The 23455-nt window shown below is 55.2% G+C and overlaps 6 protein-coding genes across 6 annotated transcripts; 5 read left to right on the top strand and 1 right to left on the bottom strand.

Annotated features, from left to right (window-relative positions):
* Positions 1 to 57: 57 nt before the first annotated feature.
* CLAFUR5_08029 (uncharacterized protein) lies at positions 58 to 708 on the top strand (the record flags this gene model as incomplete). Its single annotated transcript, XM_047907177.1, has 1 exon — positions 58 to 708. The coding sequence occupies one exon, from the start codon at positions 58 to 60 to the stop codon at positions 706 to 708; it is 651 nt and encodes a 216-aa protein (XP_047759985.1).
* Positions 709 to 907: 199 nt separating this feature from the next.
* On the bottom strand, positions 908 to 2272 carry CLAFUR5_08028 (tRNA-dihydrouridine(20) synthase [NAD(P)+]; the record flags this gene model as incomplete). Its single annotated transcript, XM_047907176.1, has 1 exon — positions 908 to 2272. One exon carries the CDS (start codon positions 2270 to 2272, stop codon positions 908 to 910), a length of 1365 nt encoding a protein of 454 aa, XP_047759141.1.
* A 1280-nt stretch (positions 2273 to 3552) lies between these two features.
* CLAFUR5_08027 (Lid2 complex component snt2) lies at positions 3553 to 9153 on the top strand (the record flags this gene model as incomplete). Its single annotated transcript, XM_047907175.1, has 2 exons — positions 3553 to 4402; positions 4514 to 9153. The coding sequence occupies 2 exons, from the start codon at positions 3553 to 3555 to the stop codon at positions 9151 to 9153; spliced, it is 5490 nt and encodes a 1829-aa protein (XP_047759444.1).
* A 470-nt stretch (positions 9154 to 9623) lies between these two features.
* CLAFUR5_08026 (uncharacterized protein) lies at positions 9624 to 11510 on the top strand (the record flags this gene model as incomplete). Its single annotated transcript, XM_047907174.1, has 5 exons — positions 9624 to 9626; positions 9693 to 9715; positions 9773 to 9874; positions 9934 to 10081; positions 10137 to 11510. 5 exons carry the CDS (start codon positions 9624 to 9626, stop codon positions 11508 to 11510), a joined length of 1650 nt encoding a protein of 549 aa, XP_047759148.1.
* Positions 11511 to 12186: 676 nt separating this feature from the next.
* Positions 12187 to 14002, top strand: CLAFUR5_08025 (IQ domain-containing protein IQM4; the record flags this gene model as incomplete). Its single annotated transcript, XM_047907173.1, has 3 exons — positions 12187 to 12429; positions 12491 to 12503; positions 12558 to 14002. The coding sequence occupies 3 exons, from the start codon at positions 12187 to 12189 to the stop codon at positions 14000 to 14002; spliced, it is 1701 nt and encodes a 566-aa protein (XP_047759147.1).
* Positions 14003 to 17044: 3042 nt separating this feature from the next.
* CLAFUR5_08024 (uncharacterized protein) lies at positions 17045 to 23449 on the top strand (the record flags this gene model as incomplete). The annotated part of the gene is made up of 1 exon (XM_047907172.1): positions 17045 to 23449. One exon carries the CDS (start codon positions 17045 to 17047, stop codon positions 23447 to 23449), a length of 6405 nt encoding a protein of 2134 aa, XP_047759146.1.
* Between the last annotated feature and the right edge of the window lie 6 nt (positions 23450 to 23455).

Genomic DNA, 23455 nt, shown 5'->3' with positions numbered 1-23455 from the left:
CGCGGCACCCATGTGACAGTGGTGACGTACATTTGCGACCGCATTCACATCTCTCGCATGCCACAACATTCCTGCATCCCTACCATAACACCCACTATGCGCTCCCTGATCATTCTAGCCAGCTTGCTCGTATCATCTCAAGCACGTCTATTACCGTTTGGCGACGCTCCCCAGCAACAACAACCAATGTCCGGCCCAGGCATCCAACTCCCCAACAAGCCGTCGACAGAAGACAGCACGCCTCATGGCGACATCATCCTCTCCGACATAATCGGCTCCCACCGCCAAATCCAAATCTTCGCAGGCTTCACCCGCGACATCTCCAGCATCTCCGCCCGCCTCGATAACCCATCCGAGAACACCACGCTCCTCGCGCCTACGAACTCCGCTATCACGTCTCTTCCCAGAAAACCATGGGAAGATCCTGCCGACTATGACGCCTTGGGCGCTTCAGCTTACGAGGGCAAAGACGGCGAAGATCGCGCGCACAGGAATATGCGAAGGTTTGCAGAGGCGCATGTTGTGACCGAGAGTCCGTGGAAGGAGGGCAAGAAGGTCAAGACGCTGGGAGGTGGCGAAGTTTGGTGGGAAAGTAGAGGGGAGAAGAAGGTGGTTATGCCAGGGGGCGTGGAAGTTGATGGCGTGGTGGGCAGGGTGGGGAACGGAGAGGTCTGGGTTCTGAATGGGGTAGTGAACTATGCGTCGTGATGGGCAGGAATGATGAGACATGATTGATGATGCGATGAGACTGAGATGGGTTCTTTAATTGTTGATATCTCGTAAACAACTCTACCTGAACTTTTGAGTTGAGTATCACGATCTTCACTGTGCTCGGCATCCAGCCCTTGGTGTGTCGCAGCAACAGCTCTCTATGTCCAAGATTGCTCCTCAAGACTCCACCCTATCACTATACTGCCAAGGTCGATGCATTCTCCGAGACAGATCCTGGTCCGCGCTCTCGAGCAATGTCTGGTGGCATATCCAAATTGGCTTGCTCGGCAGTCCGCTTGATGCCAGCGGCGAGTGCGGAATGATGGCTTCTCTCGGTCACACTAGCGGGCTTGTTCTCCTTCTTGCTGTTGCCACCGTCTTCGGCGTTTGCCTTTGCAGCCGCTTTGTTGAGAGCTTTGCGTTCTGCTTTGCTCATCTTTGGCTTTTCAAACGCCCCAATCTCAAGTCTGCGATCGACGTCCTTGGCCAGCTCGACCATATCAGGGTCGGTATAACCGAGAGCATTGATGATATCGGTGTAGCTCTTTGTTGCCATCATTTTCTTGTAAGCAAACTGCTTGCCCGGGATCATCTGACCAAGCAGATACTTTGTATTTCCCCATCGGTTCTCAACTTCTAGAGAAGTCTTGACGTATTCCTTGACGACTTGTTCCCAACTGACCTTTCCACCGTCTGAGCTCCCCCGAAATACAGACGGGTTTGTCTCTGCTGCTGTGGCGATCATTGCACCATCGGCACCAAACTCCTTGATCAGCTCAACAGCCTCATCACGCCCATATACGTCTCCATTCATAAGGCAAGCTACACCTGCTTCGTGGCAGACATCCACGACCATCTTCAGCTGATCCCGTATGGCTCTTTCACGCGGCCGCATAGGTGTCGTCCGACAGTGTACAGTGAGTCCAGTGATTCCAGTGGCGCACAGCTTACGCACCAGCGCTTCAGTCTCTTCCGCCGCGTCGAGTATGCGAATCTTCACGCTGATGCCGATCTCGAATGGTCTACCTACATGCTCGACCAAGGCTTCCAGGATTGAACACAGCTTCTCTGGGGTCTTGAGGAGTGCCGCACCCATGCCACCGCTGGTGCTGAATGGCTTGGGACATCCCGCATTGACGTCTATACCAGCAACATCCGGTGCGATCAACTTCGCTGCCTCAACAGCAGTATTGGGATTCGCGGTACCAATTTGATATATGAGCTGCTTTCCCTCCCGTTCTGGATGAAGTCGATAGATGATGCTTTCTCGCTGCTCCGGGGTAAGGGCCGGGTTCTTCGCTCCGTTCGATGATATCCTGGTGAAGTCGACTGTCCCGGTGGCAGAATTCACTTGTCTTGTCGTGCCAATCAGGGCTTTGTCGATTGTTTCTGGGCCCCATACCAGATCTGCACCATACTTGAGCGCCACCAATCTTGAAGGGCATTCGCCGCTGCGTACCATAGGTGCCAAGACTATCTTCCCGCGGTAGTCGACTCCATTCTTGGGTATGGGAACTCTTTTCTCTGTAGACGTCATGACGCGTTGCAGTGTGCGTAGCATTTAGTGAAGGCGATATCCATGTGTTTGATCTCAAAATGTTGCAGGAGTGGTATGACTCCTGAGTGGAAGAGTAACGATGCTGTGCAGCCAAGTATTGGTTGCTGTCGAATGATCACTGCCTGAAATGTCGCATGCTCTGGCACCACGAGATCAGTACATGTAATTCTGCTGCATGGAAAACGCGAGCCAGCTCCAGCCAGGTCGACTGGCGCGAAGCTAAGCACAAGCCGCACTCGACTTAAGGCGAGATATGTTGCCGATCACGACTTATGGCTGACCTCACGACACTGCACGTTGTGATAGCATCGGGAGTGTCGACCTAACAGCCTCGATCCACCATATATGGCCATGAAACATTAATGCAAATGCTCAGCATACCTATCCAAGCTTGTTACGTTAATTCCGATGAATTATGCCAGAGTATGCAGGCCTGATAGCAAATCTCGACGACCATCGACGACAAACTTCATGTTAGGATAACGCAGACGTATGTAAGCTCAAGAGACGTGGCGGCGACGGTCATGAAACCCCATGGTCATGGCAGGAGCGATCGAACAGTAGTGAGCAGGCGCCTGCCTGGCATTCCAGCTCCTGGACGAGCGACGTGCGAGCGTGAGAGAAAGATCAAGCTAGGTCGCGGTCGGTAAGGTTGTGCCACAGCCAATAGAAGATCTTGTGTCTCGCGTGCGGCGTGCCCACTCACGTATCGCGAAAGAATGAACAAATAACACTGAACAAGGTGTCAAGACGTTGATCCAGGTGTCTATGCGAGTTGTTGAATGATTCTGAAGATACGCACGCCTTCTCGCCGTGCTGTGGTGCATAAGATGTGCTCGAGGGATGCTGTCGACTTAGCATACTTAGAGTGCGGCAGGGAGAACCAGTGATCCTGTGTGCCGGGGCCGCGCTAGTCAACGGGAGCCAACACTTCTCAAGTTCTCTCCAGCAGGAAGTGTCCTTTCTTCTTTATCCTGCCCGATACGCGACTCGACGTTTCGATCCAATGCATTGCTGATCCAACCCACATCTCTGAAATTCTCCAATATCATCGGCCAGCAACCCACGGTTTGGACTCGTTGCAGCTCCCCGGCCTCTGTCAGACACCTGAACTCCCGATTCAGTTGTTGTGCTGGCGTTATCGCCACTGACATAGTCTGTCAGGATCGCAACACGCGGCAATACCGCGCCATCACGACTCCCGGGACGTCAAACTCGACACTGTATGGAAACGACAATCTACTGACTAATGTGTCGCTTCTGCGACATTGTGTCAAACTGTCATGGCACAGCCTGCCGCCGATGAGTTTGCCTCATCAGCGCAGCCTGCTGCCGCGAACTCAAATGAAGGCTCGAAGTCTGCATCTCGTACCGGGACGCCGGCATCTCGACTGTCGCCAGGAGCAGCACCTTCATCGTCGGGGTTTCAAGCTGTCAATTCTCGCGCCATCCACGAGAATGCACAACGACCTGACAGCCCAGCGGCCGCACAACGACTGCGTGATAGCTCGTCTGACCTGACACCGCCAGCCGGTGACGCCGTGGTCGCACAAGGCGCTCCACAAACAGCACAAACTTCAGCATCTTCGCACCCATCGAAGCTGCCTTCACAAGTCGACAATCTGGATGGCACGATGGCCGAAACCACATACGGCACACGCTCGCGCAACCGGACAAACACGCGCCCTAATTACGCCGAGGATCAGGATATGGATTTCGAGTACTCTTCTGCTGCCACTACCACGACGAAGAAGAAGGCGGCCGCGCCTGACGCTGCGGCCTCGGCTGGCATCAGCAATTCCGACTCGAAGCGCGCCCAGGAGCCGGCGTCGTCTTCTGCAGTCAACAACAATGCCAGCATCGGTTCAGGCGCCAAGGAATCGACTCCAGCCCATGGATCCGGCGCTGCCACGGGAACTTCGAAGAAGCGGAAAGCTGCCGGAATGCCTGCCTCTGCATTGCAAACGCCAGCGTCGTCGACGCCACCCCCGGCCGCGTCGCGAAAGTCGGCAGGAGTGGTTCCGTCGAATGCGGCACGTGAGACTAGCATCATGACGTTCAACAAGCACAGGAGCTGCCTCAATAAAAAGGGCGAACTCGTGGCAGACGACGGCACGAAGCTGAGCGTTAATGGTAAGCTATCCTGCCCCTAAGATGAACAAAGGTTCCGAGATGCAGGCCTGTACCCCGCTTTAGCGACTCCAGCGCAATCGTCCCTGAGGCTAACCATGTATCAAACAACAGATCACGTGTACTTGGTATGCGAACCGCCAGGCGATCCGTACTATCTATGTCGAATCATGGAGTTCTTGCATGTCGAGGCCGACAACCCAAACTCACCCATTGATTCGTTACGGGTGAATTGGTACTATCGACCTCGAGATGTGCAACGATTCAGCAGCGATACGCGACTACTGTTCGGCACGATGCACTCGGATATGTGCCCACTTACCTCATTACGAGGCAAGTGCACGATCAAGCACCGATCAGAGATTGAGGATCTGGAAGCGTACCGAAAGGAGCGCGACAGTTTCTATTTCGTGCAGGTGTTTGATCGTTTCATCCGACGATCATACGAATGCATTCCGGTCCAGCAGATCATCAACGTTCCGGACAAAGTCAAGAAGGCCCTCAACGAGCGATGGAAGTTTGTGGTTGTTGAGATTGGTCGTGTCAAGGAGCTCACCAGCGCCGCCAAGACATGCAAGAGATGCGCGAGATTCTGTGCTACGACCGACTCTGTGGACTGCGCGATATGCAAGAACTCCTACCACATGAATTGCGTCCAGCCACCTTTGCCCAAGAAGCCATCCCGCGGTTTCGCATGGGCCTGCGCGCCTTGCAGCCGCGCATCTGAGAAGAAAATGGAAGCTCGCAACACTCCAACGGCTAGTGGCCATGTTACCGAAGCTGAAGAAGAAGATGTCGTAGAGGAAGAAGTCCCCGCTGCCTCAAACGATACTACTCGGGCCCCTAGCCCAGGTGGCGACGATATGGTCGTGGATGATCACCCGGCGACGCAAGCAGAGATCGCCCTGGCTAAGATGTGGCCTATGCGATATTTGGGAATCCACGCTCGTGTTGAGGATGCCCTTCAGTACGACGACCGTGCCATCTATCCTCGCGCCAGTTCTAGGCTTGGACCGCGACATCAGGCCAACACGAATATGTGGCATGGACGGCCGGTTGAACTTGTCAAACCTGCAGAGATCAAGAAGCGCTACAACAAGGGCGCTTCAGGGAAGAAAGAAGGCAAACTAACGAAGGAGACTGTCGCCGCGATGGAAGCAGATCGTGAAGAGAAAGCCAAACGGCCTAAATGGGTGCAGGACGAGCCGACTGGCTATGTCGCCAGAGGAGAGGATTACCCGAACGATGATCCTCGGTGCACGGCCAAATTGATGTTCAAGATGCCTTCAATTCAGGAACATCCCAAAGCCATGAGGGGAGACGACCCAGACCCTGCACAACGACAGGAGAAGTACATCCAGGACTACGTCACTCGAGCGAAAGCTCTCTCAAGACAAGTCGGCGTGCCGCCGTTCGGAACGAACTTTCTCGACAAAGCTCTTGAATTGCTGACAGCCGAGAAGTACGACCAAGATAGGGCGCTCAAGAAATTGTCGAAGGTGGACAGAGTCAAAGATCTACATGAGCCGGTGCTTAGCAAGTCTGACCTGATCAAGTTTGAGGAGGGCGTGGCGAAGTACGGATCTGAACATCGGCTCATTCGACTGCATATGAAGACGAACCTTCCCAACTCCGACATTGTACGATTCTACTATCTCTGGAAAAAGACGCCCAAAGGACGCGAGATTTGGGGCAACTATGGTGGTCGTAAGAAGCGGAAGGCCGAGAGTGATACCGGCGCCAGACTGCAAGCTGAGGTCGCCAATGATGGAGACGATTCGGCATTCGACAATGACAAAGCTGCACGGAAAGGTAGGGGCTTCCAGTGCAAGTTTTGCAGCACACAATACTCGCGGCAATGGAAACGAGCTCCTGGCGTGGCGCCTGGTCAGACAGCCCTTGCCGAAGGCAAAGGATCTGGCAAGGACAAGAAGGAGCGTCCATTTCTGGCTCTTTGCTTACGATGCGCTGGGCTTTGGCGCAAGTATGGCATTCAGTGGGAGGAGATTGATGAAGTCACAAGGAAGGTGGCTCAGAGTGGAGGTAAAGGTCTCAAGCGCAGGATGGACGAGGAGCTGTTGCGAGAGCTCATTGCGGCCAATGATGCAGCGAACTTACTACCACCAGAGCAAGCTGTTGCGTCAGTGCCATCGATTGAAGGTGGCGAACCCCCGAAGAAGAAGTCTAAGACGGAGAAGGCCGCTCAGCAAATTCCTGTGGCACCCCCCAAGCCTGAGAAGCCTCCTCCGCCACCGAAAGAACCAACACCACCTCCCCCGCCGATCGTACCGAATCAGCCTACTTGGAAGGCGTTGCCGTGCGCAATCTGCAAAGGCATCGAGGATACGATTGGATGCACACATTGCAAGTTGACTGTGCATCGGAAGTGTTTTGGTGTTGGCGAGTTTGATGGCGTGCGAGCGAATGGCGAAACACATTGGGTCTGCGAGCAATGCCAAAACGACAAAAATCCACAGGTGTCCACGGATTATGCTTGCTGCCTGTGCTTGAAGGAAGAGACGCAGGTCGATCTCGTTGAGCCGCCAAAGATTTCTCATAAGAAGAAGACCGACCGTGAACGAGAGAAAGAGCGCCTTGAAAAAGAGCTCGCGGACAGTCTGCGCACAGAATATCGCGCTCGACAGATTGCCCACAATCGACCTGTCCTGCCGCGTGAGCCTCTGAAGCGAACGACCGGCAACAATTGGGTCCACGTCCAATGCGCCATGTGGATGCCGGAGGTCAAGTTCAGTAGCGCAAGCGCACTGGAAGTGGCCGAAGGCATCCAGTCCATTGCGCAAAGGCGCTTTGAAGAGGTGTGCAAGTTTTGCAAGAACAAAGACCACCAAGGTCGGGTCCGAAGCAATGCAGGCGCTTGCGCAGATTGCTTTCAGTGCGGAACGAGCTTCCACGTAAGCTGCGCTCTTGACGCTGGATGCACTTTTGGCTTCGACGTCACGCCAGTTAAAAACTCGCGCAAGGACCAAGTTCCGACTGCAACATTGGGAAGTGAGACTGGCGCAGTACAAGCTATCATGCTTTGCAAAGAGCACGTTCCCAAGAACCCTCTTCATCCTATCAATGAAGTGGTCGATGAGAACGGCACAACAGCACTGCAGGTTTTTGCTGAAAAGTACAAGCAGGCAGATCTGGCTCTGACTGGGACGGTGCGCAAAGCAGCGCAGGCGCAGCTCACGAAAGAAAAGGGCCTTCCAGCTACTGACAAGAATGGTAGCAGGAGAGAATCTGGAGCGCATAGTATCGCGGCAGCTGTTAGGCGTGGCGCCAGAAACTCGACAGTGGCAGAACTCAAGGCCGAAGCGACCAATGGATCATCTGACGGGGAGAGCGATACGCATCAGCGCCGTTGTGTCAAGTGTGATGTGGACGTAACGCCCAAATGGCACCCCATCGTCAAAGAAGAGCCGCCCAAATCGCCTAGGGATCAGAATGCCATGACTCTGGGTGAGATCGCCGACCTCAACAAGCCTTCAGAACCACCTGCGAGTCGTCCATCTGAGGCGCCGAAGCCACAGCACATTCGCTTCATGGCACCTGGCGCTAACGGTCGTGCTTGGGAGGGCATGCCAGAGCGTTATGGTCCGCGACCTACGCCAAGTGGTGATCGCAGCTCGAGCGATGTAGGGGTTCCTGTTGGTACTCCTGTTCGAGATCCTTTGGCACCACCAACCGAAGTCAACGGCGCCGGTGACGAAGTTTTCCACAACCATGCTTTGCCACAGTACCAGAATCCCGCAGCACGCTTGAGTCCGCCAAGAGGCGAGAAACAGCATGCACAGAACATGCAGCCTCAAGAGTGGTTATGTCACAAGTGTTTCTTGAAGAGGAAGCTGGATCCTACACCACCGCCTGAGGAGAAGCCGAGCAGGATGACTCTTTCACCACCACGGCAGTTCCCACTTATACTTGATAACACAAATCGCTCACCGCAGCCCTCAGCACCGCCAACGATCGAGCAACAATTCGAGCTGTGGGATAGGCCGCCGCAGAGGCAGACACCAGCACCTCCTCCGCCGCCGCCGCCGATGATGAACGGTCTTGGTCCACCAGCACCGCATTATGGCCCAACCGGTCCGCCTCATGGCTATCCACCTCCTCCACACTTTGGCCAGCAGCCTAACGGCTATCATAACGGACCACACCCTCAACATGGAGGCCCGCCACCGCCTCACTTGGGTGGTCATTCGATGCATGAACGGCATCACAGCCATGGCGGATTCGGATTCGGCCATGCGTCACCACATATGCCTTTCTCACAGCCTTCTCACGCACCTCCGTCCCATCACCGACCTCCGACATTGAATGGATTTGGACCGCCTGTGCATGGTAATGGCTTACCATCACCCCATACATCTGCGCCTCCACTACACTCGCCGACGTATGGACCTCATATGTCACATCACCAACCGCTGCCAGGACCGCGTCCAGAGCCTGGCTTTGCGACACAATTGCAGCCACTTGGCACTCCAATGCACAGTAGAGACCATGCAGGATTCGGTAGGCCACCCTCACAGCCATTCGTGGAGAGTGCATCCCGTCCTCGAACCCAACCACCGCCGAATGCGCAGCCCGCCGTGTCGAATGGTCATCCGCACAGCACGCCGCAGCCACATGCAGGAAGCCCAGTCCCTGGCAGTGAGCAGCCCTCGACGCCTCGAGTAGGAAATGGTGCTTTTGGGCCCAATCCATCAGGCGCCAGCGCTTCGCCCAATCTGATGAATCTTCTTCACTAGCAGAGGCAAGACTCGTTGGAACCGGGAGGTGCAATGGGATCGATAGAGAGGCAGCCGGATGAACCTGCTGGGTCATCATCCTCCCCGGCATCGACCCACAGCTACTGTAGGAAAGGCAGCAAATGTGGTCAGCAATAAAGAAAGCAGTTGAGTGGATGGTGAGATGCATTGATAGGAAAGGTCAGAGTTGGCGCTGATAGCCGGTACTCAGAGCGGCAGTAGGATGTACAAACAACAGGAGATGAAGCTCCGTATAGTTCACAGCATCTGTGCCAGTAATTGAATGCTTGAATCACATGCCACGCTTCTCGTCTTGCTCCATTTCTTGAGTCTTGAATGAATGTTGTCAATGCGCTGCACGTGACACCTCGGCTAATTGTGCCGCGATCCAACGTTCGCTCTACTTTTTGAAGTGTTCCTCTACCATCGTCACTGACTTATATCCTGTCCGCTCGGCGACGACATACGCCATGGTGAGTTGATGAGTATAATGGTCCTTTTGTTTGTAGTGTACCTCTGATACTAACTTCTTTCTGCAGGGGAAAGCGTACAGCGAGGAACAGTAAGTGCGACACACTGCTGTCTATCTCTTCCCTCACTGACATATCATTACTCGCAGGCGGCTTCATGTCAAGGGCCTACTAGAGGCGGGTCGCGATGAGGAGTCTATTGAGAAGGAGACGGGTGTCTCTGATCGCACTATCCGCAGATGGAAGCTAGAGTAAGTGGACATGCCTACGCTTTCACCTGCCTCGAGACCAGACTGATCGCGGACTGCAGGTTAGAACGCACTGGACGCATCGGCAAGGTGAGAGCAGTGAAGCGATCAACAACGACATCAGATCTCGACAAGGCTGACAACATGCCGCAACAGCCTCCGGAAGCTCGTACTGGGCGCCATCGCGTCCTCACTCCAGACGTGGAACAGGTTAGTGATATCGTGGTTGCGCGTAGCTTCAGACAACAGCTGACGCGTTTGACAGGCACTCTTCGAACATGTAAAGGAGAAGCCGGAAATGTCGGTGGATGACATGCTGTGGTGGCTCTACGACAAGTACAATATTGTGGTCGGCACGCGAACTATCCGCCGGGTGTTCGAGCGCAAGGGTGACAAGGTCAAGATGAAGAACACCAGACGCAAGAGTGGCACGGGCGAGGATGACGATGACGAGGAGGACGAGGAAGAGGGCGACACCACCATGGACACCACCGCACAGCCCCAGAATAACGCACAATACCAGTCGCCCTACGCGCCAATGGCTCAGCAAACTGCACAATCCGTCGAAGCACAGATGGCTCGCGCGCTGCAGCAGCAACAATCGAGTCCGCAGCAGTCATTCTCCACGCCCATGAACCTCGACGCCGACCTTCCCGAAGACGAGGAGACGATTGAGCTCCAGCTCCAGCAGATTGCACTTGCGAAGCGTGAGGTCGAACTCAAGCTCAAGATGCGCCAGATTCAGAGTCGCAAAAACAGCAGCGTATCAGCATCGCCAGTTTCAGTGACGAAGCCTGCACCAAAGCGACAAGGTCCGAGTACTCTGTACAACCCCAACGCCGTAATCCCGAACGTTCCGAAGCGAGACAGTCGAAGCAAGAAGAAGATCGAGGAGTCGAAGAAGAGAACGGCCGAGCGGCAAGAACGTATGCTGAGAGATCTTGAGCGACGAAGCAGGCGACGCGACCATTTGACTGCTGAGTGGGTGCAGAGCAAGGACATCTGGCCACTGCGTGCACAAGCTCTACTGGCAGATCTCATGCATCAGTACCAATGTTACGCTTTCCAACAGTCTCAGCTCGACACCTTCGAGACCATGTATCGTGAGCTCTACCAGCTTGTGGACATGAACAAGGGGGACTGGAACGCGCCAATTCACGACGAGATGCTGCGCGAACGCATGAAGCGCAAGATGGGCCAACTACGAACCAAGATGCAAAAGACTGGTGAAATTGTCGGTCGCGCAGACGGATATGGTGGCTTCACCAAGGCAGACAACTACACTGGCGAGCAAGCAGGAGCTGCGGTTGGCGATGACAACGAGAACGACATTATCGTGGAGATGAACACGCACGATCTACAAGCGCAGCCAGGAGCCCAGGACATGCAACAGCAGGACATGCAGCAGGATATGCAACAAGATTTGCACCAGGAGCTTCAGCAAGATCAGCAGATTCAGTACGACCCTCTTCCGGACCATCAGCAGATGCAGCAGGTACAGATGTCGTACACGCATACGCCGATGACCAGTCAAGGACCTGGGCAGTATCCTTTGCTGGACTACAGCCAGGGTATGATGCCGTATGGTAACATCAACACGCAGATGAGCAATGCAGGTGGTATGGGCATGGGTCTTTGAGGGACGATTTCGTGGCTATGGCAAGCTCTCCATACTGGCCCAGCTCTTGTCAGCGGGGCATCGCGCCTAGGTGGGTTGAGCAGGTGCTCTTTGATAGCGAGGACACCGCTTGCTGAAGACTTTTAGGTCTCAATTGCGTGTCTGTATTCAGAGCGACACATATACGCCGCTCGGGCCTCACGAGCTCGATTAGCCGGCCATTCAAGGCGCATGAAACCCCGGCACGACTCCACGTCATTACCAATGTCTCCGGCTTTACATCGTGAGTCTTCATGCTTCCATGACTTCTTTCCTTGCTTCTTCACAAGAAGAGTGTCTTGTGACTACACCAATTTGGTATCTTACCGCCGTCACCGCAGCTTCACACCTTCCGCATCTAGCAAGATCCCTCGTATAGGCACCTCAGCCACCACCAATCTACGTGTCGTGGCGAGAACATTAAACAGGATTCACTGCAGGAGCTTGCGACAAAACTCTCTGCACGTTGCTAAGACGGATTTTGACGTCGACGTTCCAGACTCGAAGCTGGGCTAGGCTGGTTGTTACTGCCCCGCGCTACAACCACGCGCCCTGGCACGTTCCCGACATCTTGATCGTATCTGCCAAGCGCGGGGCATGCGCATGCGACAGGACCAGGCAGATCGCTCGGGTCATCTTTTTCGATCGTTTCGTCGTGATGGAGGATGATAGTGCCAAGAAGCACGATCCGTTAGCATTGCCGTCACCAGACGTTCTGCGCGAGATTGAGAGGGAACAGGCCGAACGTAGGAAAGAAATACTGGAACGGAGGAGGAAGCAAGACAGCCAGCTTGACGATGAAGCAAAGGCAGCACGTGTGATTCAGCGCAGCTATCGCGGACATCGAGAGCGGAGGGCACTCAAGGGATATGGCCTAGATCCAAGCACGAGGTGGCTCGAGGTATGAAGAGCTCATGTCTTTGTCTTCCAGTATGCTGCGCAGCTGGCTGACTCGTGGATAGGCACTCAAGGAAGGTGAGCACCAGCGAGGCAAGGATCCCACGTTATGGCAGCATGCTAAGAAGATAGCCGAGTACAATCTTACCACCCGACCGAAGCCGCGAGACGAACAATTCACTGAAAGCCAGACGACCACGCAGCGAGTGAGGAGTAGGTGGGCGCATGTTGGCGCTGTCGCGAGAAGAGCTGGGGATGATGATACCAGTGAGAGTGAGGTCGATACTGAGAGCCAGGCGGAAGCGCAGAAGGTGAAGAGGCAGCAGAAGGCTGAGAGGGAGAAGTATGCGAAGACGATGGGGCTTGAATACTTCCTGGAAATGGTCGATCAGAAGCACAGATACGGCAGTAACCTGAGAAGATACCACCAGGAATGGAAGAAAAGTACTACCAAGGAAAACTTCTTCTACTGGCTGGATTATGCGGAGGGTAAAGAGCTGGACCTTGAAGACAGGCCGCGGGAACGACTGGATAAGGAGCAGGTCAGGTATTTGTCCCGAGATGAGAGGAAGAAGTATATGGTCATCATCGACAAGCAGGGGGGTCGCTTCTGTTGGGACAAAAACGGCAAGCCAATAACGACCTCGCCGGACTTCAAGGACAGTATCGAGGGAATCGTCCATGCCAGCGATGATACACCAACATGGCGAGAGGTGACCACGGGCGAGAAACCAGAGCCGTCGCAGTACGCCTCAGGTTCTGATACATCCTCCACCAATACTTCCATCAGCACTGGCAGCCACGAAGACTCCTCCAAGTACGCCAACGAAGAATTCCATGATGCCAAAGGTCTTAACAAGCTCAACCATATCAGCGTCGATGCGCTCATGAACCACCTCCTCCGAAAGACGACGAAAAAGAACACTTGGATCTTCGTCGCGGACACCTCATTTCGCCTTTACGTGGGAATAAAACAATCCGGTGCCTTCCAACACTCCTCTTTCCTCAAAGGCGCACGTGTCAGTGCCGCAGGCTTGATAAAAATAAAACGCGGCCAAATCCGCAAACTCTCCCCCTTGAGCGGACACTACGCCCCACCCGTAAAGAACTTCCGCGAGTTCCTGAAATGCCTCAAAGAAGCCGGCGCAGATCTGAGTCACCTCAATGTGTCGCGGAGCTATGCCGTCATCCTGGGATTGGAGGGGTATATCAAGGTGAAGAAACGGACAAAGAGCGTGAGGCAGCATGCGAAAGACATGGTGAATCCCGAGGAGAAGAGGAAGAGGGAGGAGGAGGAGAGGGATAAGAGTCAGAGCGCCGCGAGGGAGAGGGAGATTCTTGCGAGGGAGCAGGAGGCTGCTAGGAGCAGGTCTTACAGCTATAGGTTTAAGAAGAGGGTTAGTGGGCGGCTTGGGTCTATTGGTGGGAAGGCGGAGCAAGGGCCTGGTCCTTCGTTGCTGGAGCAGAAGTCGTCGACTACGCTTTATGAGCCAGGGACACAGACGGTGGAGGGGGCAGATGGTGGTGGTGGTGTTATGCCGCCGACGCCGCCGAGTATTGATGCTCCTTCGAAGTGATGGGGGAGTTGGGCAAAGGCTGGGTTGGTTGCGGTCTTGTTGTTCGTGGCAAAGCGTTGATACCATTTCGTACATGCTGTTGAATTGATGGTCCTCTTGTGATCAATATACCATTCCATAGCCAAGCCACTGTCTCGTTATCTCCATCGTTGTGATTCTGACCATGGCAGGTATGATTCGACCACGGATACATGGTCACGACCAGGTGCTTCAACAATGTGCTTTTCAAGCAATTAAAAACAGCAGTGAACGGGACAAGATGTTGCGAGGAGGTCCCGATAGCACTAGACGCACACTTAGACAGGTAGAAGATTACACTGGCTATATGAAGAGCAGGGCTCTAGTCGTGAGAAAGTACGTTCCTTCCCGTGGGACACGGCGCTGTCGTCCCATGTGTTTAGCTGGCACGGTACCATAAGAGCACTAGATGACTAAGACAGGTTGGGTGAAAGTATTCCAGGTTTGCTCACGGTCTCCATGACCTAGGGGTGATATATTTATCTACTGAAAGGTAACAGCGCGGTCGTTTGACCTACAATTCAGAATGGTTGCTCATATTGGCCGGACGGGAATGAAGGCACGAGGCATGACCGCCCGTCGAGCGCATTTATTTGGCCATGCTCGTCTACGCCAGTGGCCTTTATGCTTGACCCATATGGCAGAGTGTGAAAGATGCTGCCATTATCTTCGCCGTACATCTTGCAAAGATGCACATAGCCTTGTAGTCTCCGCCATCACAGGTGCTGGCGTAGTGATGACCGCGAGGGCTGGCGAAGCCCATACTGAAATGGAGCAACCTGCCCTGCTCTCCGCCGAACACGCTGGTCTCGACGATGTCCAGCTCATCGTTACTTCCTCGTCGTAACTGCGCCTCGTGCTCGAGTTTCTTCCGACTCCATCTCGTCCAAGCTCTTCACCATGATCCTAAGGTGGCAACCACACCACCACAACACCGAGCACGCATTCCAGCACCATGCATGGCGGAAATTTACGTGACCAGATTTCGCTATGGCAGACTATAGTCGCCCCGGGCCAGGTCAGGTCAGTCGCTCACACAATGCACTCCCACGTCTTGATTGACATCTCTTCCCGTGCAATTCTCTCTACCTCCACTACAAACCATCGAGCAGATTGCACGCGCTGTGCCGCCGTGAGAGTAGCCCTCTCACCCAAGCACCTTCTCACTGGAGAATGATGCAGCAGTCGTCGTCGGCGGCACTCCACCACAGGTCGTCACGGTTCCCACAAATGGGTGGATGCGTCGCGAGATGTCACCACCACGCGTGACGAAGGCGCTCATGATAAAGCTCGCATAAATCGCACGCGTTTGGCGTAAGCAGCACGGTCTGAATTCTCAGTATTCATGGTGAAACGTTGCAATGTACAGACCATCATGAACCATCATCTGATGCCATCGCGACATCGTCCAGTCTTGGCAGGAACGAGTATGCGGAACGGGCTGTAGCGACGCCGACATCATTGTGGCTGATGGAGCAGGGCTCATTCCCTGCTCTGCCCGCGCCGTCGCTTTCCAGCCGCTCGAATCCGGCTCGACCTTCACTTGAACGTGCCACACAGCCGGGCTCCGATGAGCCACTTCCCGCGTTGTTCTGCACACTCAAACTTGTCCCAAGAAACCTCTGGCTTCGGACCTGACACCTGAAGGAGACGTGAGAGGATCCGGACGGACCTTGTTGGGGACTTGGATTGGTGGAGAAGCAGTCGTGAGACCTCCGCCCGATGATCTGAGAGTACTGACCGTCCGATTGAGCAGACCGCGTGGTCGTGCCAGTTATTGATGGACCACCACACTGCTACGGCTTCTCGCAGGACATCTGTATGCGCTTCTCAACGAGGCACGAAAGCTCGACACGACAGCACGCGCCACGATGAAGAGGTATATTGCCAGGTCTCACAGCCGCATCAATCCGCAGACTCCAAGATCGCGTACGACCTGCAGGACAACTTGACGTGTCGCGGCTTGGGAGCCCATCGGATCAGCGCCGCATGCTCGTTACCAAATGCCTGACGCGACAAATCAGATGATGCAACACTTTGTGCGACGTTCTTCATGTCGTGCAGCAAGGACACTGGACTGCACTGAAACCTGTCCTGTGGCTTGATATCATACTTTCATCAGCGTTCGTGGCCCCCCGGCGCATAGAGTTCACGGCAAGGGTCCTCCGCACGCGGTCGTTGCAGCGTTAGGCGCTGAACGGCTGCGCCATGTGCTTTAGCATTTGCCAGGACGACCTCACTCCCTTTCTAACCTACGAGCTCAAAACTTGGAAGCGGTACTAATGCAATGCAGCTGCCCTTTTGCATACACACACTTGACCTTTCTCCGCGTTTCGAATGCCGCTGCTGTTGGTGGCTCGAGGGGCTGCTGCATGTTTGACAGGGATGTTTTATCGACGATCCGCTGAAGTTGGCAGAAGACGTGTGTGCTCCACTATTCCTACCTCGTGGAACCGGGCAAGGCATTCGGTCTTTCACGGCAGTCTGGCCACAGCTTTGCATGTAGATGCGTATCGGGTGCTTGGTACTTCGCCACCACGCGAGCTGGCAAGCAGAGGATTCGAAAGCACTATGGAGGCCACCTTCCGGCCCTACCTGCACTGGCATTGTTGCAATCGCTGGACCGTCTTCCGAGGCTGGAAGAATGTGACATCACGCGTCGACCAGAGTGGACACCCGCAATGAAGTCACAAGCAGCTTGCCGTTCTCGACCAGCATAGACGACCAAGAAGAGTGGCGCTCATCGTTACAGAAACCTGCTTGTCCAGCCCCCAGTGGCCCGTCACTGGCCACACGAGGCGTGAGCTATCGAAGCTCCCTTGTCAATGTCGGCAAGCTCTCGATACGTCATTCTATGCTACTCAGGCGGCTGCCGGAGTATGCTGTGTGCTCACCAAGGAAGACTACCTGCCCTGTGCCTCCTGGATCTTAGCTGCATGATATATCAAACGTGAGTCCGGGCCTCTAGCCACACTTTCACAGAACCTCCTCTTTTTTTTGCTCCGTCATTGGCCTTGCGATTGCATGACAAGCAACTCTAATCAATACGCGTACTACTCCTTTCCTCCTACACCCACTAGATCACCACTCTCACGACGACGTTACGCATCTTCACGATCTTCACGAAGCTCTACTCCATTTACACCACAGGAATCTAACACAATGGCTCCATCTCCAGCAGCCGGCAAGCAGCAGACTGCCGCTCCCAAGACCCCAACCAAGTTGACGAGACGACCGGGACAGACTCCACAGAAATCTGCACAGCCAGCATCAGGCAACAAACCAGCACTTTCAACCCCTAAAGCTTCGCAGGCAACGAAGCCAGAATCAGATTCACCCCAGTCAAAGCGACAACTAGGACAGAAGGCGCAGCAAGCGCAAAGCCAGACAGAGGAAGCTGGCGACAATGCCGAGGACCAGGCTCAGCAGGCGCAAAGCAGCGTTGAGATGAGAGACGACGATGACGACGATGACGACGGCCCCATGAGCAAAGTCACCCAGGCTGGCCAGAAGGGCAAGGAAGGTCTTGAGCAAGCACAGCCAGAGCCTATCGATGACGACGAAGATGACGCCGTCGAGGGCGCTCAGGAATCTGGCAAGGACTTTGGAGAGCAAGCCCAGCAGACTGCAGAGGATGCTGGCGACGAGGCCGAAGACACGGCCGACGATGCGACAGAGAAGGCAGGCGACACTGTCCAATCTGCCGATGACGACGAGCAGGACGATGACGAGCAGGAGCCTGAGCAACCCGCGCAGCAGCAAGGCAAGGGTGCGAAGGAGACTGCGAAGAACGCTGCTGGCAAGGCTTCAAACCTTGCCGGCAAAGCCACTCAGGACCCATCTGGCGCCACCAAAGATGCCAAGAAGGATGCTGAGGAGACCGCCGACGATGCGAAAGACACCGCCGAGGAGGGTGTCGACGAAGGCAAGAAGGTTGCCGGCGAGACGACCGACGAAGCTGGTGATGCTGCCGAGGGCGCACAAGACCGGGCTGAGGAGGCCACTGCCGACGCAAAGGACCAAGCAGACGATGTAGCCGAGGATGCCAACGACCAAGCTGAGCAGACTGCCGATGGCGCAAAGGAGCAGGCCAAAAGCGCGACCGACCAAGCTCAAGATGCTGCCAATAGTGCGAAGGACCAGGCTGAGGAGACTGCTGATGACGCCAAAGACACAGCTGAAAATGCCACTGGTCAAGATCTGCCAGACACCAACGGCATTCAGGTACCAGAAGGCCTTCCAGTTGACCTGTCAAAGCTGAAGGGTCTCGAGGTGCAGGACGATGGCCAAATCCTTGACAAAGAAGGAAACCCGATTGGCAGACTTGCAGAGGGTGACGCCGAAGACCTCGCAGGATATCCCATTGGCGACGATGGCGAGATTCTCGATGACGACGGCGACCTCGTTGGTCGTGTCGAGCTTCTCCCAGACGAGATCAAGAAGCAGCTGCAAGAAGCACAAGACAAAGGCGAAGAGCTTCCAGAGGGTGCTCAAGACTTCCTCAGCCAGTTCGAGGGTCAAGCTCAGGATGCTGCTGATGACGCCGAGGAGCAAGTCGACGAATACGCCAACCTGCCAGCGCTTTCCATCATGGAAGGCCTCACCTGCCAGGTTGACGGCCTGATCTACGACTCCGAGGGTAACACAATCGGCCGAGTGGTTGATGGTGACCCACAAGAGCTCCAGAATGCCACCCTCAATGACCAGGGCGAGTTCATCGACCAAAATGGGAACGTCGTTGGGTACGCCGAGATCCACGACGATGCTGAGCAGCTTGTCGAGGAAGGAGTTTACGAGCCACGCCAGCAAACTCAACAGGCTACCGAGGACGCCGAAGAGCAAGTCAACGGTGTGGAGGATGGCGTCGAAGAGGGTGCCGCGGACGCTGCGGATGCTGCCGAAGACACTCAGCCGGAGGAGATCGAGGACCAGCTTCCTGGTATCGAGGCTCTCCAAGGCAAGGAGCTCAACGAGGCTGGCGATATCCTCGACGAAGAGGGCAACGTCCTTGGAGGTGTCGAAGACAGCAGCCTCCGCGAGAAGATTGCACATGGCGAAGTCGACCCCAACACCCTCGAGATCAACGAGGAGGGTCAGATCCTGGATGAGGATGGAAACGTCCTCGGCAAGACTGAGCTTGCTGAAGGCGCTGCCGAGAAGCTCGGTGGCGTTAAGACACTTCTCGACTTCCGCATTCTTGACGGCCGCCGTGTCAACAAGAAGGGCAAGATCCTTGACGACGACGGTGAGGAGATTGGAGAGCTCACTGATGGTGATCTTCAAGCTTGTGCTGGCGGCAAAGCCAACGACAAGGGCGAGGTCTACAGCAAGAAGGGCGACCTTGTCGGCCACGTCCGTGTCGTACCAGGTGAAGCCGCCGAGACTGCCACCAAGGAACTGCTCGAGGAACTCGGCGAACTTCCTGAGCAACAGGAAGAGGGCGACGAGGACCAAGAAGCAGGCGAAGATCAGGCCGAAGATGAGGGCGAAGAGGAAGGCGAGGCTGAGGAAGACGAACCTCAGTACGAAGAGCCAGAGCTCTCCATCCTCGACGGCCTCAAGGTCAACAAGAAGGGCCAAGTCCTGAACGAAGACGGCGAGCCGATTGGTGAGCTCACTGCCGGAGAGCTTTCCCAGTGCGCCGGCAAGAAGATCAACTCCACCGGCGAAGTCCTCGACAAGGACGGCAATGTCATCGGCCACGTCCGCACTCTTCCACAAGAGGTCCAGCAAGAAGAACCAGCTATTTCGATCCTGGATGGCCTCAAGGTCAACAAGAAGGGTCAAGTCCTCAACGAGGATGGCGAGCCCATTGGCGAACTCACCAGCGGCGACCTTTCGCAATGTGCCGGCAAGAAGATCAACAACCAGGGCGATGTCCTCGACGACTCCGGCAACGTCATTGGCTCCGTGCGCACCCTCCCACCCGAGAACCAAGAAGAGGATGAAGAGCAAGGTGAAGAGCAAGCCGATGAGGCACAAGATGGCGAGGGCGAGGAAGAGGAAGAGGGTGACCAGCTTCCACCTCTCTCAACCCTCGAAGGGTTGACCGTGAACAAGCAAGGCAAGCTCATCAACGATGAGGGCGCCATTGTCGGTGAACTCGTCGAGGGTGATGCGAAGAAGCTGTCCAAGGCTGGCACCACTGCCGACTCGGAGGGTCAGTTCTGGGACAACAAGGGCCACGTCATTGGTCGTGCGAAGACTTTGCCACAGGAAGATCCTGAGGAAGAGGCGCCATTCGCTGGTCTTGAAGGCCTACACGTTGTCGAAGATGGCTGGGTTCAAGACGAAGAGGGTAACACTGTCGGCTACCTCACCGAGGGTGACCCAGTCAAGCTTCTTGGTCGCACTGTCGATGAGGATGGCGACGTCCTTGACAAGAAGGGCTCTGTCGTTGGTCATGCCGATCGTTACATCCCAGAAGAAGAGGAGCAGCAGGAAGAACAACCTGCCGATCTTTCTGGTCTCAAGGGCAAGACTGTAACCAAGGCTGGTCTCGTCATTGGCGACGAAGGTATCCCAGTCGCTCGCCTGGTCGAAGGCCAAGCCAAGGAGTTGGCTGGCCGTCAACTCGACGACCAAGGCCAGTTCTGGAACGACCAAGGAAAGGTCATTGGCCGTGTTGAACTCATTCCTGATGAAGAACGCGAGGCCAAGCCTGAGGGTCCCTTCGCTGGTCTCGATGACCTAAGAGTCATTGAGGGTGGCAAGATTGCTGATGAAGACGGAAACGTCGTCGGAGAAATCACCGAGGGCAACCCGAAGCGTCTCGTTGGTCTGTCTGTCGATGAAGATGGCGATATCGTTGACAAGTACGGCAATGTCAAGGGTCATGCTGAGCCACTTCCCGAGGAAGAGCCAATGGACTACACCATCCTCGATGGAATGACCTTGAACAAGGCAGGATTTGTTGTTGACGAGAACGGTGTGCCATACGGCAAGATCGTCCAAGGCAACCCCAACGATCTGGCTGGCCGCAAGGCCGACGAGAACGGCTACATCTACAACGATACCGGGAAGGTTGTTGGCCGTTGCGAGCCACTTCCAGAAGCGGAGCGCGTACAGAAGACCGGTGGCGCTTTCCAAGGCCTTGAAGGCTTGCACGTGATCGAGGGTGGCAAGGTCGCTGATGCAAATGACAACGTTGTTGGTCAGATCGCCGAGGGTGACCCAAAGAAGCTCCTCGGTATGCGTGTCGACGAGGACGGTGACATTCTTGACAAGTTCGGAAACGTCAAGGGCCACGCAGAGCCTCTTCCAGATGAGGAAGAGGTCGACTACTCCATCTTGGACGGTCTCACCCTCAACAAGCAAGGCCTCGCGGTCGATGCAAATGGTGTACCATTCGGTCGTCTCGTCGAGGGCAATGCCAATGAGCTCGCAGGAAGACAGTGCGACGAGCAAGGTTACCTGTACAATGATCGTGGCAAGCCAGTCGGTCGCTGTGAGCCAATCCCAGAAGAGGAGCGTGTCGCCAAGCCAGAAGGCCCATTTGCCGGACTCGAGGGTCTTCACGTTGTCAAGGAAGGTAAGGTGGAAGATGAGAATGGCAATATCGTTGGTGAGATCACTGAAGGTGACGCCAAACGCCTGGTCGGCATGAAGGTCGATGAGGACGGTGATATTATCGACAAGTTCGGAAACACCAAGGGTCATGCTGAGCCACTCGAGGAAGAGGAAGAGCAGCCACTCGACAACAGCGCTCTTGAGGGCAAGTACCTCAACAAGCAGGGCTATGTGGTCGACGAGAAGGGTATTCCTTTCGGACGTCTTGTCGAAGGCAACGCTACCGAGCTTGCCGGCCGCAAGTGCGACGAGAATGGATACATCTACGGCGATACCGGCAAGGTTGTGGGTCGCTGCGAGATCCTGCCAGAGAACGAGCGTGTTGCACGCGCCGAAGGACCATTCGCTGGTCTTACCGGACTTCGTGTGGTCAAGGACGGTTACGTCGAGGACGAAGACCGCAACCGGGTTGGCTACATCACGGAAGGCGATGTCAAGAGACTTGTCGGTCTTCATGTTGATGAGGATGGTGACATCATCGACAAGTACGGCAACGTGAAGGGACATGCAGAGCCTTACGATGAGCCTGTGGAAGAGGAGAAGGACCTCTCAAGACTCAACGGCACCACTGTCAACAAAGCCGGATATGCTGTCGATGGCAGCGGACAGGTCATTGGCCGTGTCGTCGAAGGTGACCCGAACATCATGATCGGCAAGAAGGTCGATGGTCAAGGTCAGATCTGGGATGACTCTGGCAATGTTATCGGTCGCTGCGAGACCGTTACTGGTGTTCAGAGTGAAGAAGGTCCGTTCGCTGGCTTCGAGGGACTGCAGATCAACAAGGACGGCACTGTCACCACCCAAGCAGGTGAAATTGTTGGTCGTGTTGTGGAGGGCGACATCAAGAAGTTGCTTGGCCACACTGTTGATGAGGATGGAGACATCACCGACAAGAACGGCAACACCATTGGTAAGGCCGAGCGATGGGAGCCTGAGGAGAAGGAGCGTCGTGTCAACCCAATGTCTGGCAAGCGTGTCAACAAGGAGGGTGAGGTCCGCGACGAGAACGGAGACCTCCTCGGCAAGCTCACCATGGGCGACCTTGGCCACTGTGTTGGTCAGGAGATCGACGACGCCGGCAATGTCGTCGATGTCGAGGGAAACAAGATCGGTGAGGTCACACTCATCGAGAACATCGCCGAGGATGAGTACGAAGGCCCAACCGAAGAGGAGCTCGAGGAAGCTCGCAAGCGCGAAGAGGAGAGGGAGATTGCTGAGAAAATGTCTACCATCTGCTCTCAGACTCTCGAGCGCATGCAGCCCATCTGCAAGCAGATCAAGGAATACATGGAGAAGGCCGACTCCACGCCCAAGGAAGAGCTTGACGAGGAAGAGCTCGTCAACAACGTCAAGCCTCTCATCGAGGAGGGCGGTCGCATCCTCCAAGAGTGCAACGGCTCCCTTCGTGGTCTCGACCCAGACGGCAAGATCGCCGCTCAGGCAAAGGGTCGTGCTGGCACTGGCGAAGCCACTCCAGAAGAGTACCGCCTCGCCGAGACCCTCAAGGAGCTCACCACGACCGTCGTCACCACAATCGATGACGCAAAGAAGAAGCTCAACAACATGCCTCACGCCAAGAAGAAGCTGAACCCACTCTGGGGCCTGATGACCCAGCCCCTCTTCCAGATCCTCGCCGCCGTCGGTCTCCTTCTCGCCGGTGTGCTCGGTCTGGTCGGGCAACTCCTCAACGGTCTCGGTCTGGGAGGTCTCGTCAACGGCCTCCTCGGCGGTCTCGGCATCAACAAGCTTCTCGCCTCTTTCGGTCTCATGGACGACAAGAAGAAGGGCGGCGACAAGAAGGGTGGCAACAAGCTGCAGTCGCTCCCCATCGTTGGTGGCCTCTTCGGCGGCAGTAAGTAAACTCCT

The sequence above is a fragment of the Fulvia fulva genome, chromosome 3, assembly GCF_020509005.1.
Source record: "Fulvia fulva chromosome 3, complete sequence".
NCBI classification, from domain to species: Eukaryota; Fungi; Ascomycota; class Dothideomycetes; order Mycosphaerellales; family Mycosphaerellaceae; genus Fulvia; species Fulvia fulva.
Note: the sequence above shows the minus strand (reverse complement) of the source record. Positions and strands in the feature narration are given on the sequence as shown.